The sequence below is a fragment of the Mustelus asterias genome, chromosome 19, assembly GCF_964213995.1.
Source record: "Mustelus asterias chromosome 19, sMusAst1.hap1.1, whole genome shotgun sequence".
NCBI classification, from domain to species: Eukaryota; Metazoa; Chordata; class Chondrichthyes; order Carcharhiniformes; family Triakidae; genus Mustelus; species Mustelus asterias.
In genome coordinates, this window is record NC_135819.1 from 65,864,664 (window position 1) to 65,880,802 (window position 16,139).

Sequence of the window (16,139 nt, forward strand, 5' to 3'; positions counted from 1 at the left end):
CAACAGCCACACTTAAATTCCTGGGATTCTTCAGCAGAGAAGGAAAAGATTGACATCCCACTGAAGTAATGGAGAAGGGGTGGCTGAACAGTTTCAATAAAAATAAAGGCACCTCAAGAGCAGCCAGCTTCTCATGCCAAGCATATTACAGGGAAACCAAAGGAAACAGAAGAGATAAAATTTAATTAAAGGTGAAACAAACATTGATCAATTGACAATAGCTCTTCGGTTTATGTAATAATGAAAATGGAAAAATGCAGATACTCGAAGTTAAAATGATAGAAAATATTGGAAATAAACAGTCGGCAGAGTAAAGAGAAAAGACAAACCATGATTTACTGAGTGTGTACCCATTTTCTATTAAGCACTCTGCAGATTAGTTAACACCAATTTGCCTCCCACATCCATTAAGGGCAGCACGGTGGCACAGCGGTTAGCACGGCTGCCTTACAGCACCAGGGACTCTGGTTCAATTCCGGCCTTGGGTGATTGTGTGCGGGGAGTTTGCACGTTCTCCCAGTGTCTGCGTGGGTTTCCTCCGGGTGCTCTGGTTTCCTCCCACAGTCCAAAGATGTGCAAATTAGGTTGCTTGGCTATGCTAAATTATCCCTTAGTGTCAGGGGGATTAGCAGAGAAAATACATGGGGTTATGGGGATAGGGTTATCAGTACAGGCTCGATGGGCCGAATGGCCTGCTTCTTCGTTGTAGGGATTATATTATATATGATTAATTTCTCACTCTCTCTCCCCACTTCCCTTTCTCCCAACCTAACTAAAATGTTGGCTTATCTCTCAGCCTTTGATATAGCACACAAAAACATGAACAGGCATTAACTGGGCAACTGTATTTCTAGCAGTTTGTTTTTATTTCGTCCATTTCTCACTTTCTTCACACCATTTCAAAGCAGCAAAGGATTCAGTTGTAATTTAAATATTAATACACACGACAACAAGGACAAAGGAATAAGCACACACAAAAAGGCACTTTAAAAACACAAATTTTGTTAACAGTAAAGTGTAGTCACTGCACCACCACCACCCCCTCCAAAAAAACTGCAGATGCTGGAGATCTGGGATTGAAATAGGAAATGCATCGGAATCATGATGTTAACCCTATCCCTCACCATCGATACTGCCTGACCTGGGTGTTACCAACATTTTGTGTTAATTGAAGATTTAAGGAGCACATAAGCTATAACATAAGGTACCATCAGCTTTATTACCCAACAATCAAATGTCAATTGGCTGCTACAACTGCAGTTAGTTTTTTTTGATTAATTATTCTGAAACAAAGTAGTCAGGAAATTTCTTCTCTCTACTGATACTAGGCTCTTTCTGTGTCACTAATAATATGAAACTACCAGTGTAAGTGTTTTGCAGCAACAATAAACCCATTAAAAACTTCACAAAGCAAGATGCACTCTGCATACCATTGGAAACACAGGATAATTTTAGCATTATACAATTTTTACATTCAACTGTGCCAGGAGATACACAAAAGGTGTAATAAGCCTTAATGATTGCTGCATTATCCTGCAAAGTATGGAGCCTTTTTAGCACAATAACAAGTTTAGTTCAAATTCAATACTCGAGTTGACAAGTCAACATCCATATAAGCAGCCTTATGTTTCCAATGATTAGATTAGCAGGAGATTGTTACACTTTTTAAAATTCTATTGTTTCCAAGCCCACCAGATCTTTCATCTCAACTCCTCAGAGCCTGCTTACCTGGTTGACCTCTCCTTCGAGCCTCGGAGGACGGATGCTGGACAAATGGATTGTCTTCTGTTCACCTGAATTTAACTTTACCACCATGGCATCTGCATTCACGATTTGCATTACCTGGAACAAAAAGGTTTCGATGATGGAATTACTTCAATAGACTGGTCATTTATTGCAGCAGTCAAGAGGCATGCAGTACATTTACAATATATATTTAACAAAAAGAAAGCACTTAAAGGGAAACTTCACTAGAAAATCAATTCAATCTGTCAAAACAATTTTCCCCAGTAAACAGATCAATGCTGGCATAAATTATTGGGAGGCAAATGACTGAGAATATTTGCTTATTAGAAGACCATGTATGTCTGTGCAGTTGAAGATACCCTTGCGACTTTGCTTTTTCATTTATACAAACTGGAGGCCTACAAATTCTCAATCAAGAGAAAGTGAACATAACAGACAGACAGCACCATATACTTCTGCTTTCAAGTTAAAGAGTCACTCCTGTAAAGCTTCTTGGGATGTCTTAGAACTTTAAAGACTCTATACAAATGCAAGTTGCTGTTTTGTATGTGCTGGAGCACCACTTTCCTAATATTTACTGGCATGGTACACAAAATATCATTGGATTATAATCACATCTATGAACTACACTGCAGAATTATTGGGAATAACCAACTCAAACCAGACAGAAAATAATTACACTCTTGCTAACCAGTGTTACTGGCTAGCAAATCCCCAGATCTTTCCTCCGAAGCAAAAGTAACTTTAAAGAATGACAAGTTTAACAACAGAATGCTAAAGGCAGAGTAGTTTCAGCTTTTTTTTCTCCTGAAAGCCAAATAATTTTCTTTGAAAGAATGATTCAACGTTCTCCAAAGAACAGCAGGTGCAGAACAGCCTCACTCAGCAAAAATGACACTACGAAGCATGTAGGTCTGGAACAACTCCAGTTGAAACGACAGGAAATGCTTTTAACATGGAAAATTCACAGAATAACCTGAAATTAGCGCACTTCTTGATTATAACTTAGACAGACAGTGATTTACTGCTGCCCTATGCAGAATGTTCCAAAGCTAGGCAAAATAAAAAAAAACACGCTCGAGGTGTCAAGACTCATCAGAAAAAGCTCGCAATTCTCTTAAAATGCAAAATAAATCTCCAAATTTGGTCAATGTCAGCAGTTGAAACAGGATAAGTCGTGGAAAGAATTTCCAGAGTCACGTTTGCTAACATACACTAAATATAGTTTTAAGAAATTGAAAAGGGAAATTAGTAAATCTTTTAACAAAGAAATATTTAATATATGTCAAAATAAGGGATTGCTGTCCCTAACCTTATTTGGCATAATAGCACCAATTAGTTACACACAAGCCAATAAACCTTATGCTCCCAAGGAACCACTCATCCAATGCCATTAATCCATCAACTCAAATTACACCCAACACCAGTGACAGACCGGAAACCATCCGAGCTTAAAATACTCTTCCCAGATATAAATTTCCAAGTACAAAATCTACAATTATTCTAACACTCGATTTAAAAAAGAAAACCTTTCAGATGACAAAGAGAGAGCGTAATTCTCATGATTACAGCAATGGCAAAGCAGAGAAGTTAACGCTCCACTGTTCCACATGATCACAGTAATAGTGGTGGGTTATCTGAAACACTCATCATTTCACAAGGGGCAGCTTAAAAGACGTAACCCATTATGGCACTCTAAATGTGAGTTTTAGAAGGATAAGTACAGATGGGGGAAATTGTCCTGTGCATGTAGTTCTTCCTTACAGAGGAAGATAGCATTACTGAAGACTTGTCTAGGCCCTTCTGGAGTGCTTCAGAGACCACTGCCTTCTCCAGTTTACCAGCTGTCTTCTATGAGTGTTTTTGCTTCCACTTGAAACTGGATTAACACTACTGCCACCAGACAGGCAACCACCTCACCAAGTGAACAGAGAATGCTGAAACCCAAACAGGTGCCATCTATGCAGACAGCTCCATCTCAAATCACAGAAGTGTGATCTTCTGAATCCAATTCTAGAATTCATCAACAAGAACAGTGCACATATACTCTGGAATTTCCATCTGTGCCTTTCTGTTTGACACAGAGGGGTTTCCTGCATGGCCTGCTGCTGCACACCTTCTACCTTCTTGCCTTCAGGACATGCCTTGATGCTCTGTTCTATCGCCGGGCAGTGGAGAGGTCCCCAGTGGAGAGCTCTCTACGTGGACTCCTTCCTTTTTCCATCAGGTACCTGGCGTGTAAAGTGTTGCACGCAGCAGTGCCATGCCACCATAGATTAAGATAGTTCACAGACTCCCTGGCCGCATGCCTTGTCTGCAGCCAAGGCGAGCCCGTGTTCCATATTTATGTAGATTGCCCGATGTTGCAGCCCCTTTTTAACTATTCGAAGGGGCTGCTCCTCAACTTTGGCTGCACTTCAGCCCTGCATTCCTAATCTTTGGTCACCTGGTCAAGTTGGCCATTGACAAGTCCAGGCAGTGGATGGTCAAGGGGGTCACTCAACCTGACTATCGCAGCTACATTCACAGCCGGATGGCGTGGGAGAGGGAGCACAAGGCATCCACCGGTTATGCTTCAGACTTTCCACGACCATTGGGCTCCGTGGGAGCTGGGGTGCATCACCACTCCCAGGAATGCCATTTTAATGTAATCAGTTAAGTTCCCTGTAGACGTTTTATTTTAGTTATAGCCCCCCCACCCAGGGCTGTCACTCCAGTCATTTTTGCTTATGATTATTATTAAAATAGTATACTCTGGACATGCTTAGCCAGGGCTACAGACGTTAGACAGCATTTTCAAGTCTGCTTTCTCAATTACAACCTTGTTCCCCTACCATCATCCTATTTATTTCCAAGATAATACTTTATTTGTTCATTTTTTAATTTCTCAGCATGTGGGCATCACAGGCAAGGTGAACATCGCACGCAAGGTGAGCACTTATTCCCCATCCCTAGTTACCCTCAATAAAATGGGATAGCCTTCTCCTTGAACCACCACAACACGAGTAATATTTTCCCAGAATATTGATAGGTAGGAAGAGCCAGGAAGTTGAAGTAATGGCCAAGTCAAATTCAGGATGGAACTTGGAGATGGTGTGCCCACGCACCAACTGTTCATCATGCAAGGTAGTAATAATCAGAGGTGGAAGGTGCTGTCAATAGAGCCATGCAAGTTACTACATGCATCCTGTAGATGGTAACTACCCTTCATACACCAATGATGGAGACAGTGAATATGATAGTCAATCAAGGAGGTTTTATTTATTCTTTCACAGAATTTTGCTGTCACTGGCTTGGCCAGCATCTGTTGCCCATCCCCTAATTGCCTTTGAGATGGTGGTGGTGAGCTGCCTTCTTGTGCCATAACCCTGCCCATTTACATCAGCTAATCCACCTAACCTACACATCTTTGGATTGTGGGAAGATACCAGAGAACCTGGAGGAAACCCACGCAGACATGGGGAGAATGTTCAAACTCCACACATTCACCCAAGGCCGGAATCGAACCTGGTCCCTGGTGCTGTGAGGCAGCAGTGCTAACACTGTGCCACTGACCTCAGAATGCCCAGCTTCTGACCTGCCACAGTATTTAAATGACTGCTCCAGTTCTGTTTATGGTCAATGGCAATCCCAAGGTACTGATTGAGAGAGATCAGCGATAGTAATTCAATTGAATGTCAAAGGGGATGGTTTGATTCTTTGTTGGAGATTGTCATAGCCTGATATTTGTGGCATAAATGTTACTTGCCACTTATCAGCCCAAACCCGAATGTTATCCAAGTCTTGCTGCAAATGGAGACAGACTGCTTCAATGTTCGAATCATCACAAATGATGAACATCATGCAATCATCGGCAAACATCCCCACTTTGGACCCACGATGGAGGGAAGGCCATTAAAAATAATGATTGGGGCTAGGACACAACCCTGAATAAGTCTTGCAGTGATGTCCTGGGACAGATGATTGAACTGAAACAACCACAACTATCTCACTTTGTACTAGGCCTGATTCCAACCAGTGGATCGTTTTCCCCCTTAATTTCACTGACGTCAGTTTTTCTAGAGCTCCTTGATGAAGCACAGTCAAATATGAGGGCAATCACCCTCACGAGTTCAAGTCTTTTATCCATGTTTGGACCAAGGTTGCAATGAGATCAGGAGTTGAGTGGCTCTGGCAGAACCCAAACTTGAGTGTCAATGAGCAGATTATTATTGTCTAAGTGCCACTTGATAGCGCCCCATAGGCACCTCCCATCACTTTGCCAATGATTGAGAGTAGACCAATGTGGCAGGGTTGGATCTGTCCTGCTCATAGATGCAAGTATTGTAGCTGCACTGACCGGTTCTAAATCCATTCCATTTATCACAGTGGTAATGTCAACATGATTGAGGGTATGCCCAATGTGAAGACTGAACTTTGCGGTGGTCACTCCTACTGATACTATCATGGACAGGTACATCTGCAACAGGTAGATTTGTGGCGATGAGTTGAAGTAGGTTTCTCTCTCTTGTTGCTTCCCTCACCACCCACTGCAGGCACAGGCTAACAACTATCTCCTTCATGACTCAGCGAGCTCAGTCAGCAGTGGTATTACCTCATTGTTCCACAGGACCAGGCTGAGGAGAAGGCAGTTGGTTTGTTCACTACATTTATTTATTTATTTTAAGTTAAATTTGTGTAAAAAAATCGGAGGTTTTTTTTAAAACAGGAAGTGGGCCCAGCAGGAGTCTGGGAAGGTTTTTGGAGGGTTTAAAAGTGCTTAACTTGCAGTTTTCAGCCTCATTGTTCCACAGGACCAGGCTGAGGAGAAGGCAGTTGGTTTGTTCACTACATTTATTTATTTATTTTAAGTTAAATTTGTGTAAAAAAATCGGAGGTTTTTTTTTAAAACAGGAAGTGGGCCCAGCAGGAGTCTGGGAAGGTTTTTGGAGGGTTTAAAAGTAGGCCGCACTTTTGAGCGGGCAGCGTCGTTAGCAGGCAGCAGAGTGAGCAGGAGGCAGAGTGAAAGCTGTAGGGCTTTGGCTCACAGGGCTTGGGCAGAAAGGGCGAGCAGGGGTGAGTTAATTCATTTTTTGCTGTTTCTACCTGGTACTGGCAAGGTATCTAGAGGGGATGGGTGTGAAGGCAGTGCAATGTTCCTCTTGCACTATGTTCGAGGTGAGGGACGACGTCAGTGTCCCTGCTGATTATACCTGTGAGAAGTGCATCCATCTGCAGCTCCTCCAAAACCGTGTAAGGGAACTGGAGCTGAGTTGGAGGAACTTAGGATCATTAGGGATGCAGAGATGGCCATAGACAGAAGCTTCAGGGATACAGTTACTCCGAGGAATGAAAATAGATGGGTGACGGTGAGAGGGGCTGGGAAGAAGCAGTCGGTGCAGGGATCCCCTGTGGTCGTTCCCCTTAGCAATAAGTATTCCGCTTTGGATACGGTTGAGGGGGACGACATACCAGTGGTGAGCCGCAGTGAGAGGATCTCCGGCACTGAGTCCATCCCTGTGGCTCAGGAGGGTAAGGAGGAGAGCGGGAGGGCAATAGTTATTGGGGACTCATTAGTTAGAGGGATAGATAGGAGGTTCTGTGGCAGCAAAAGAGACTCGAGGATGGTTTGTTGCCTAGCGGATGCCAGGGTCCGTGACGTCTCGGACCGTGTTTTCCGGATTCTTAAGGGGGAGGGGAAACAGTCACAAGTCGTGGTACACATTGGTACCAATGACATAGGTAAGAGAAGGGACGGGGATTTAAAACAGGAATTTCGGGAGCTGGGCTGGAAGCTGAGAGCAAAGACAAAACATGTGGTCATCTCTGGTACGCTACCGGTGCCACGTGATAGCGAGTTGAGGAACAGGGAGAGAGTGCACTTAAACATGTGGTTGCAGGGATGGTGCAGGAGGGAGGGTTTCAGATACGTGGATAATTGGAACACGTTCTGGGGAAGGTGGGACCTCTACAAACAGGACGGGGTGCACCTGAACCAGAGGGGCACCAATATCCTGGGAGGGAAATTTGCTACGGCTCTTCAGGGGGATTTAAACTAATTTGTCAGGGGAGTGGGAAAAGGAGTTGTAGTCCGGAAGTCAGTGTTGAGGGTGGTGAGATATTGGGGAAGGTATCAAGGTCAAGGGTGGGTACCGGTAGACAGGAAGATGGGTTGAAGTGTGTCTACTTCAATGCAAGGAGCATCCGGAACAAGGTGGATGAACTTGGGGCGTGGATTGCTACTTGGGACTACGATGTTGTGGCCATTACGGAGACGTGGGTAGAACAAGGACAGGAATGGTTGTTGGACGTTCCGGGGTATAGATGTTTCAGTAAGTGTAGGGAAGCTGGTAAAAGAGGTGGAGGAGTAGCATTGTTAATCAAGGATAGTTTAACGGCTGCGGAAAAGCACTTTGAGGGGGATATGCACACTGAGGTAATATGGGCTGCAGTTAGAAACAGGAAAGGAGCGGTCACGTTGCTAGGAGTTTACTATAGGCCCCCAAATAGTAATAGAGATGTGGAGGAAGAAATTGCAAAGCAGATTATGGATACGTGTGGGGGTCACAGGGTAGTTGTCATGGGGGACTTTAACTTTCCAAATATTGATTGGAACCTTTGTAGGTCAAATAGTTTGGATGGGGCACTTTTTGTGCAGTGTGTGCAGGAGGGTTTCCTGACACAATATGTGGATAGGCCGACAAGGGGTGAGGCCACATTGGATTTGGTACTGGGAAATGAACCGGGCCAAGTGTTAGATTTGGTTGTGGGAGAGAACTTTGGAGATAGTGACCACAATTCGGTGTCTTTTGTTATTGCAATGGAGAGGGATAGGGCCGGACGGCAGGGCAAGGCTTACAATTGGGGGAGAGGTAATTATGATGCGATTAGGCAAGAATTAGGGGGCATAAGATGGGAACAGAAACTGTCAGGGAAAGGCACTGATGAAAAGTGGAACTTTTTCAAGGAACAAATACTGGGTGTCCTTGATAGGTATGTCCCTGTCAGGCAGGCAGGAAATGGCCGAGTGAGGGAACCGTGGTTCACAAAAGAGGTGGAATGTCTTGTGAAAAGGAAGAGGGAAGCTTATGTAGGGATGAGGAAACAAGGTTCAGATGGCTCGATTGAGGGTTACAAGTTAGCAAGGAATGAGCTGAAAAAGGGGCTGAGGAGAGCTAGGAGGGGACATGAGAAGTCCTTGGCGGGTCGGATCAAGGAAAACCCCAAGGCTTTTTACTCTTATGTGAGGAATAAAAGAATGACCAGGGTGAGGTTAGGGCCGGTCAAGGACAGTGGTGGGAACTTGTGTATGGAATCAGTAGAGATAGGCGAGGTGATGAATGAATACTTTTCTTCAGTGTTCACCAAGGAGAGGGGCCATGTTTTTCAGGAAGAGAAGGTGTTACAGGCTAATAGGCTGGAGGAAATAGATGTTCGGAGGGAGGATGTATTGGCAGTTTTGAATAAACTGAAGGTCGATAAGTCCCCTGGGCCTGATGAAATGTATCCTAGGATTCTTTGGGAGGCGAGGGATGAGATTGCAGAGCCTTTGGCTTTGATCTTTGGGTCCTCGCTGTCCACGGAGATGGTGCCAGAGGACTGGAGAGTGGCAAATGTTGTTCCTCTGTTTAAGAAAGGGAATAGAAATGACCCTGGTAATTATAGACCGGTTAGTCTGACTTCGGTGGTTGGTAAATTGATGGAAAAGGTCCTTAGGGATGGGATTTACGACCATTTAGAAAGATGCGGATTAATCCGGGATAGTCAGCACGGATTCGTGAAGGGCAAATCGTGCCTCACAAATTTGCTAGAATTTTTTGAGGAGGTAACTAGGTGTGTTGATGAAGGTAGGGCGGTTGATGTCATATACATGGATTTTAGTAAGGCGTTTGATAAGGTCCCCCATGGTCGGCTTATGATGAAAGTAAGGAGGTGTGGGATAGAGGGAAAGTTGGCCGATTGGATAGGTAACTGGCTATCTGATCGAAGACAGAGGGTGGTGGTGGATGGAAAATTTTCGGACTGGAGGCAGGTTGCTAGCGGAGTGCCGCAGGGATCGGTGCTTGGTCCTCTGCTCTTTGTGATTTGTATTAATGACTTAGAGGAGGGGGCTGAAGGGTGGATCAGTAAATTTGCTGATGACACCAAGATTGGTGGAGTAGTGGATGAGGTGGAGGGGTGTTGTAGGCTGCAAAGAGACATAGATAGGATGCAAAGCTGGGCTGAAAAATGGCAAATGGAGTTTAACCCTGATAAATGTGAGGTGATTCATTTTGGTAGGACTAATTTAAATGTGGATTACAGGGTCAAAGGTAGGGTTCTGAAGACTGTGGAGGAACAGAGAGATCTTGGGGTCCATATCCACAGATCTCTAAAGGTTGCCACTCAAGTGGAGAGAGCTGTGAAGAAGGCATATAGTGTGTTAGCTTTTATTAACAGGGGGTTGGAGTTTAAGAGCCGTGGGGTTATGCTGCAACTGTACAGGACCTTGGTGAGACCGCATTTGGAATATTGCGTGCAGTTCTGGTCACCTCACTATAAGAAGGATGTGGAAGCGCTGGAAAGAGTGCAGAGGAGATTTACCAGGATGCTGCCTGGTTTGGAGTGTCGGTCTTATGAGGAAAGGTTGAGGGAGCTGGGGCTGTTCTCTCTGGAGCGGAGGAGATTGAGGGGAGACTTAATAGAGGTTTATAAAATGATGAAGGGGATAGATCGAGTGAACGTTCAAAGACTATTTCCTCGGGTGGATGGAGCTATTACAAGGGGGCATAACTATAGGGTTCGTGGTGGGAGATATAGGAAGGATATCAGAGGTAGGTTCTTCACGCAGAGAGTGGTTGGGGTGTGGAATGGACTGCCTGCAGTGATAGTGGAGTCAGACACTTTAGGAACATTTAAGCGGTTATTGGATAGGCACATGGAGCACACCAGGATGGTAGGGAGTGGGATAGCTTGATCTTGGTTTCAGATGAAGGTCGGCACAACATCGTGGGCCGAAGGGCCTGTTCTGTGCTGTAATGTTCTATGTTCTATGTTGTTCTATGTATTACCGAATCATTCTTGGTGATGGACATTGACTTGATATCATGGACACTGGACCCCATGAAGTCTCAAGGACAACTCCGTCTTGACTGCATACCACAGTGCTGCCACCTCTGGTGGGTCTGTTCTACCAAGTCTCACAACACCAGGACACCAATGGGACAGAACGTGTACTGGGATGGTGATGTTTGGTCACATTCACCGAGTCTTACAGACAATGCCAGACTGTTGCTCAACTAGTCTGTGGGTCAGCTCTTTCAATTTTGGCACAAGCACCCAGATGTTAGAAAGAACAATTTTGCAGGGTTGACAGTGCTGGGAGTGCTATTGTCATTTCCGGTGCCTAGGTTGATACCAGGTAGTCCATCCTGTACCATTCCTTTTTGACTCTGTAGTGGTTTGGTGAACCAGATGGGTTTTATGACAATCCCAAATCACTATTACTGGGACGAGCATTTAATTCTAGATTTATTAACTAATTGAACTGAAATTCCACCAGCTGCCGTGCTGGGGTTTGAAACCACGCTCCCAGAATATTTGTCCAGGCCTCCAGTTACAATACTGCAATGCCAATGCCTCCCCATCAGCTGCTTTGTCCTGGATAGTGTTGACTTTCCTGAATGTTATTGCACCTGTATCCATTCAGACAAGGGGAGAGCATTCTATTACACTCCTGACTTGTGGCTTGTAGATGGTGGAAAGGTTTTAGGGAGTCAAGGGGCGAGCCATTTACTCGAGAATAACCAGCCTCTGACTTGCCTGAACAGCCACAGCATGCAACTCTCCTCAGGATGTTGATAATGGGAAATTTGGCAATGATATCAAATGTCATGCAAAGACATGGCCATTGTATGACCAGCATAACATGAATATTACTGGCTACCTATCAGGCCAAGCCTAAATGCCATCCAAGTCTTACTGCATACACATGGACTGCTTCATTACCTGAGGATTTACAAATGGAAACAAATGTCGCATTCAGCAGCAAATTGCTTCACTTCACAATCTGGTTTTCAAATTCTCTTTACAATAGGGTAACCAGACCTACGCACAATACTCAAACTGCATTCTTATCAATGCCTCGTATAGGTTCATTATCTCTTTGCTGTTGCATTCAATGTCCCCATATATAAATGAGTCACCAGATCAAACAAAGGCTGTAAATAGGACCTGTAACAAATTTGTGCAATGACCTTTTCAGAATCAGTGTTGGTTCTACGTAACAGTACTCTGTACCCAAACAATGACAGATGGGTGTTGAATAGATGGGATTCATCTAGTGCTAAATTTACACATGCAAATGAAGTTGATTTAGGAAAATTAGTTTAAATAAAGGGCAACTCCTCTTCTCCTTGTGCTATAAAATAATCCTACCATTTGCATTACTCCAACAGTCACTCCTCAATCTTTTAACCCTTTACAACATACTGCACCCAATACCATACATGCTTGAATTAAAAAAACAAAAATTTACATGATGGTTTATGCACCAATTTCCATTGACAACAATATCAGATTAGCATTGGTACACAGTGTCTGCAGGATCTTCCTAAACTTTAGCCTCTGTCAACAGACATAAATATGCAACCAAATAAAAAATACCCATCATTTGTACATGTGAGGGTTTTAAGAATGGTAATTCTTGAAATATTCCAATGAAAGAACTGGATATTATCTGCAGTGCCTATACCTGCCCATGAAACAAATTCTATAGTGTTGTTGTTGTATACAGGGTAGATGCAGAATGAGTTGTATGAATATAAATGTACAAATATATCGGTATAGTCATAGAGAAGGTGGGGGCTAACCCAAACAGCCACCTGGATTTTGCTTGTTTGGTGCGACGAATAACTCCTTACTGTGAAATATTCAAATTGGAAATGATCAAAACTACCTAGAATTCATCAAAGACCAGGAACCTTAACAAAATGTACTTGTAAGCCTCCAGTGTACAAGAGAGGGCTCTACAGCAAAAAGACAGAACCCCTGACCAAAGGTGTGGCAGAGCAAGTTAAAAACCATTTATATTGACAATAACCACTGCAATCAATGAAACAGGTGCTTCAAGTACATACATGAGATCTGCACCACACAACCAATGCTATGCAATGCGATCACCAATATCTCAATATATAACTTTTACATTGTGTAGTGAGAAAAGTCTTGACCAACATAATTACAAATTTCATCCATCCAACAGCTCACCACTATCATCTCAAGTGTAATTAGGGATGGACAGTAATCGTTGGCCCACATGGCATGCACAAAAAGAAATTTGGGTTGTCTCGCGAGAATCTTGAGCTATAAAGCACTTAGGTGAAAAACTGGTAGCAATAAGTCTTTCAGGAGTATTTTTTTACTATTCCTTCAGGGAAGTGGACATCTTGTTGCCCATCCCTCGGTCCCACAACTGAACGGCTTTCCAAGTCCTTTTAAGGATAGTTAGGAGTCAACCATGGTCTGGTGTCACAAGTAGGCAAGGTAAAGATGGCAAATTTCCTTCCCTAATGGACATGAATGAACCAGATGGCTTTTTAAAACCACCATCAATGGTCAGAGTGAAAGGAGAAGAGAGATGTTTCAATGGTATAGTGGAGCTTCTAGCTCATTTCACTCCAAGTCTTCAACCAGGAAGTCACACTGCTTTAAAACTGAGCAGCGATACATACAGTAAACTTAAAATGGTGCAGGCAATTTAGCCCAAGAGACTACACTGTACATTTCACAAGCAAACTGCTGGGGCTGTACAAAAGATCAGCTCAAACTTTTCTGGGGAAGAACATGCTTTATTTGTAGAATTCCACACAGATGTGACATTTTATTGACTGTGCTGAAGAGAGAATGGCAAAGTAAATCTAAATATAGGTTTTTGTGGTGTCCTACAGGGTGCACTCTGACCAAATGTTTGGACAGGTTGACATCAGCAAAAGATAAATGCTGTTGTTCAAGCAAGCAGAAAGGAGCTGCAACCAGGTAGAGTGGAGAGAGAGATAGCATCTAATCAGTGCTGCCAAAAGCTATTGTGTTCAGATTAGGTTTCTGAAAAGCATTTAACAAGACAACAACAGTGGATCAGAATGACAACCAACCTCAGAAATGTTCCAGCAGCAAAGGTCAATAATTGTAGCATTCTACATTGGGAATTCTTGTGCTTGGAAAGCCAAATATATGAGGCACTGTAAGACAGTTCCAAACGTTTCAGTGGTAATGCTTGCAGTAGGACATTTAACAGTCCAATGTTAGCTCACTTCTTGACGCCCCAAAGCCTGTCCATTATCTGTGTGGCACAAGACAGGTGTGAGATGGAATCTTTCCCACTTGTCTGGACTCGAATGGCTCAAGCAACACTCCAGCAGCTCAACACCATCCAGGATAAAGCAACCCATTTGATCGGCACCCCAGTCATCACCACTTAAACATTCACTCCCTCCACCACCAGTGACAGTGGCATATGCCATTTACAAGATACATTGCAACTCTCCAAGCCTCGTTCAACATAACGTTCCAAGCCTACAATCTCTACGACCTAGAAGTGCAAAGGCAGCTGATGCATGGGAACACCGCCACCTGCAAGTTCCCCTCCAAGCCACACTATCCTGACAAAAGCCTGGAGCTCTATCTCTAATAAAGCCTATACCTACACCAATTAGAGTGGTTCAAGAAGGTGACTCACCTTCTCGAGGACAAGTGGAAATGGACAATAAATGTTTACTTTGCAAGTGAAGCTCTCATCCAATGAAAGAAATAAATAAATTTAGCATTTAAGGGCAGGATAACTGAAAGACTTATGCACGCAATAAAATGATTGGAAAGAAAATGGGTTAAGCAAGTGCTTTATTTTCTCGTGTGCGCAGGCTGTGCAAACGGTGGGGTGGAACACTTGGGGCAAAACTGACAATATATGTTTTAACAGACTGACCAAGCCTCAGGAGAACAGTGATAGGTGTCAATCGCAGCTGAAGGCATTGAAAGCTATGATCAAACCAGCTTAAAAATCATTGGGGAAGACAGCGGTACATACAGCTCAATATCAATGTTGTTTAGCTAGTGTCTCCCAGGACAACAAAGATCCTCCAGGGATGATTCAGCTGGACTTCCAGGGTACAATCATGATTTTAAGTAGCCACCTCAATCGGTCTTCGCTCCAGCACACGGCACTGAAGTTATCAGTAACACGAGTACAGTAACGCTGAAATTGCTGAATGGAAGCACCTTACAGTTCTGAATAAAATAGTGGTGAAACAGATCAGACTGCTGGACACAACTGCATCAACCCAAGGTGGGGCTCAAGAGAAATGATAGGAATTGGGAATGTTTCGATGGACATGGTGTCAAACTTCAAAAAGGGCAACATGTCAGAATCAAGAAACCAAAGGCACGTGAGCTTAACTTTGATTACAGGCAAGTTACTGAAGGGCATCAGAATCACTGTATGACTACCTTGAAAGAGATGCGTTCATCAAATCTCAACATCATGGTTAGAAATGTCTTGCTGATCTGGTTGAATCTTTTAAGAGATTACATAGACAACCTGACAGACATTTCACCCCCAGATTACAGTTTTTTTCCTAACAACACTACACACAATAGCCCACTTAATAAGGTAAACGCCCTGTGGAACTGGTGGGCTTGGTAAGGAATTGGTTATATTTTCATAGACAGAAGGTTGCCATTGATAGTAACACTTCTTTGCAGGTACTTGTGGAGGCCCACAGAAATCAATGTTGGGCCTGTTGTTCTTCACAATTTTAATTACTAAACTGGGTGGAGATGTTGGGGGAAATGACTGCAATTTCACATGATAGTGATTTATGCAGGTAGAGCCCTGAATGGGAAATACAGATCACAAACAGATCAGTGGAGTTCCCCAACGGTAGGTATTGGGGCTCTTGCTTTTCCTGATATATTAATGATCTAGATCTTGGTATGCAGGGGACAATTTCAGAGTTTGCAGATGATAGAAAAGTTGGAATTATTGTAAACTGTGAGGATATTGTAGAACTTCAAAAGGACAGACAAGGTAGTGAAGTGGACAGATAGATGGCAGATGAAGTTCAATGTGGAAAAATGAGAGATGATTGATTTTGGTAGAAAGAGCACGGCCAGACAATATAAACCAAGGGTTTAAATTCTTAAATTGGTGCAGGAGTGGAGGGACCTGGGAGTACTGTACATAAATCATTGAAGATAGCAGGACAGGTGGAGGCAACAAATACTAAACATATAGTATTCTGGACTTATGCAAGATATTAATTAGACTTCAGCTGGAATATCGTTTACTGTTTTGGTGCCACCACTATAGGAAGGACATGAAAGCAATGGAGAGTGTGCAGAAGAGATTTATAAGAATGGTCCAGGGTTGAAAAACCTCA

At 43.4% G+C, this 16,139-nt stretch overlaps 1 protein-coding gene across 1 annotated transcript in view; it reads right to left on the reverse strand.

Moving 5' to 3' along the window:
- Positions 1–16,139, reverse strand: part of snd1 (staphylococcal nuclease and tudor domain containing 1) — a 909,008-nt gene that overhangs the window by 824,528 nt on the left and 68,341 nt on the right. The window contains exon 10 of the mRNA XM_078235739.1: positions 1,729–1,842. Within this exon, the coding sequence (XP_078091865.1) occupies positions 1,729–1,842 (114 nt within the window). The remainder of the gene's footprint in view (positions 1–1,728; positions 1,843–16,139) is intronic.